Source organism: Penaeus japonicus, unplaced genomic scaffold (assembly GCF_977035675.1).
Source record: "Penaeus japonicus unplaced genomic scaffold, GWHDUDI00000001_assembly GWHDUDI00000023, whole genome shotgun sequence".
Classification (NCBI taxonomy): domain Eukaryota; kingdom Metazoa; phylum Arthropoda; class Malacostraca; order Decapoda; family Penaeidae; genus Penaeus; species Penaeus japonicus.
The window spans coordinates 15362067-15364566 of record NW_028234425.1 but is presented as its reverse complement, the minus strand read 5'-3'; the positions used below and the strand labels follow the sequence as shown (position 1 = coordinate 15364566).

The 2500-nt window shown below is 42.2% G+C and overlaps 1 protein-coding gene across 1 annotated transcript in view; it reads left to right on the top strand.

Moving 5' to 3' along the window:
- Positions 1-2500, top strand: part of LOC122252373 (carbonic anhydrase-related protein 10) — a 218421-nt gene that overhangs the window by 215521 nt on the left and 400 nt on the right. Inside the window, exon 9 of the mRNA XM_086550153.1 lies at positions 1143-1185. Coding sequence (XP_086406279.1) covers positions 1143-1185 — 43 coding nt within the window. The remainder of the gene's footprint in view (positions 1-1142; positions 1186-2500) is intronic.

The following is a 2500-nucleotide window of genomic DNA, read 5'->3' as shown; positions in this document are numbered from 1 at the left end:
ACTCTTACGAAGTTGGAGCATCCCATAAGCTTCACAAAGGCGGGCCCGACACCGGCCAAGTCCGCTCCGCCACACTCTACATAAACTTAGCAAAGTGGAGGCTAAACTTCTGATCCTCTTACATGCACGAGTCGGGCGCCAGGAGGGTGGGCGGCGGGCGGCAGGCGGTGGCTGGCTGTCCCACCTGCCCGCCCCGCCCACTCCTGTCTTCCTCCTGTTCCTCCTTTTCTTTATCCTTCCCCTCTTCCTTTTGCGCTTCCTCCGCTTCCTTCTATTTCGATCTCCCAATTCCTTTCCTTCTGTTCTTTCTCTTCTTCTTCCTCTTTTTTTCTTCTTCTTCTTCTTCTCTTCCTTTGCCTATGTCTCTTCCTTCTCCTGATCCTCCTCCCCCTTCCTCTCCCTCCCTCCTCCTGCCCCTCCTCTTCCTCTTCCTCCTCCTCCTCCTCTTCTTCTTCTTTTTCTTCTCTTCGTCCACCCCCTCCTCTTCCTCTTTCTTCCCTTCTTTTCCTCCTCTTCCTCTCCTTCTTCTTCTTTTTCTTCTCGTTTTTATTATTATTATTATTATTATCATTATCATTATTATTAGTATTCTCCTCTTCCTCCTCCTCTTCCTCCATCTCCTACTCCTCCTCCTCCTTCCCTTCCTCCTCTTTCTCCGCCTCTTCTTCCTCTTCATCCACCTCTTCCTCTTTCTCCTCTTCCACCTCCTCCTCCTCCTCCCCGTCTGTGTGCCTAGCCACCCCTCATTTCTCCCGTGACACATTGTGACATCTTGGACACTTTGTGGCACTTGGCCATCGCTCGGTGAGACGTGGAACAATGAACCTCGCCTTCATCAGCTCAAACAGAACGACTCTTCTGTGATTCTCTATGACAAAGGACGGAGGGACATGTTATGCTCTCTTGTAGATTCAAACTCGTGTATATATATATATATATATATATATATATATATATATATATATATATATATATATATATATATATATATATATATATGTTGTTGTTTTTTATTATTATTATTATCATCATCATGGTCGTAGTTGTTATTTTTTGCTTTATTAACCAAATAAATCGACCGTCTAATCTTCGATGCTATGTATGTTATTTACGTGTTTTTTTCTTTCTCTCTTTTGTCCCAGGGAGGAAGCTGTCCCTCCATGCACAGGGAAGCCTATTACAAAGGTAAGTTATTATTCTTTTTTTTAACTTTCTCTTTTTGTGACTTAATAGTACCATACATTACATTTCTTAGGTTTAGGTAGGACACTTACTTCATCAATGATATATATATATATATATATATATATATATATATATATATATATATATATATATGTATGTATGTATGTATATATATATATATATATATATATATACATATATATATATATATATATATATATATATATATAAGGAAATAAATGTAATAAGATACAGGAGGCAATAACAAATACCAACTGCTACACATCAGGTAGTCAAAAAAAAACAAAAAACATACAGACGGGCAGACGGGGATCAACCACAAACACTCTCCAGTCAGTAGGTATAGTACATGTCCCAAAATCTGGACAAAATGAGAGAGTGGTATCGAGGTGGATCTACCCATGTGATCATGCGTAACATGCAACCGACAATGTTCATGGACTGGAAGATTCACAGATAAACCGTAATTGGTGCGTAGCGATCAGGGTCGAATGCACACAGCGGGACGGGCCAGGTTCACCACACCTGCATGGGGGTTTTCATCACACTTTCCAGGAGAGACCGGGCGGGTTATGGGAGATTTCTGTCTCTCTGTCTCTTTCTCTTCGCCTCTATTTATCTCTGTCTCTGTATCTCTTTGGTTCTCACTCTCGCGTGCCTATGTATGCATCTATCTATCTCACACCCACTCTCTCTGTTTCTCTCTCTTTCTCTCTCTCTTTCTCTCTCTCTCTCTTTCTCTCTCTCTCTCTTTCTCTCTCTCTCTTTCTCTCTCTCTTTCTCTCTCTTTCTCTCTCTTTCTTTTTCTCTTTCTCTCTCTCTCTTCCTCTCTCTCTCTATCTATCTATCTCTCTTTCCCTCTCCCTCTCTCCACCATATATACATGCATATACACAGATATACAGGTGCGTGTATGAATAGCCAGTGCATTTTCCATTTACTTCAAAGTCGCTCCTGGTTAAATGCGGATTCGTCCGATTTCCCGGTCTGCCCTCGCCTTCGTCTTCCCTCTCTCCTCCCCCACCCTCTTCACCTACTATTATCTCCATCCACCATTCGCCTCTCGTCACCCTTTGAAACCCCTGACTCTTTTATCTTCCTTGTCATTGTTCCCTTCACTTGTCTGCCCTTGTCTCTCGCGTTCCTCTTATCTCCTTCACCTCTCTCTTGCTTCATCTCTTTTCCGGCTAATCTTTTACTTTGCACTATCTAATCTTTCCCATCTTTGTGATCTGTGTGGTTGTAGTTCCTTTCATGTCCGCCATCTTATTTCCCCCTTTGCCATACCTTTGAA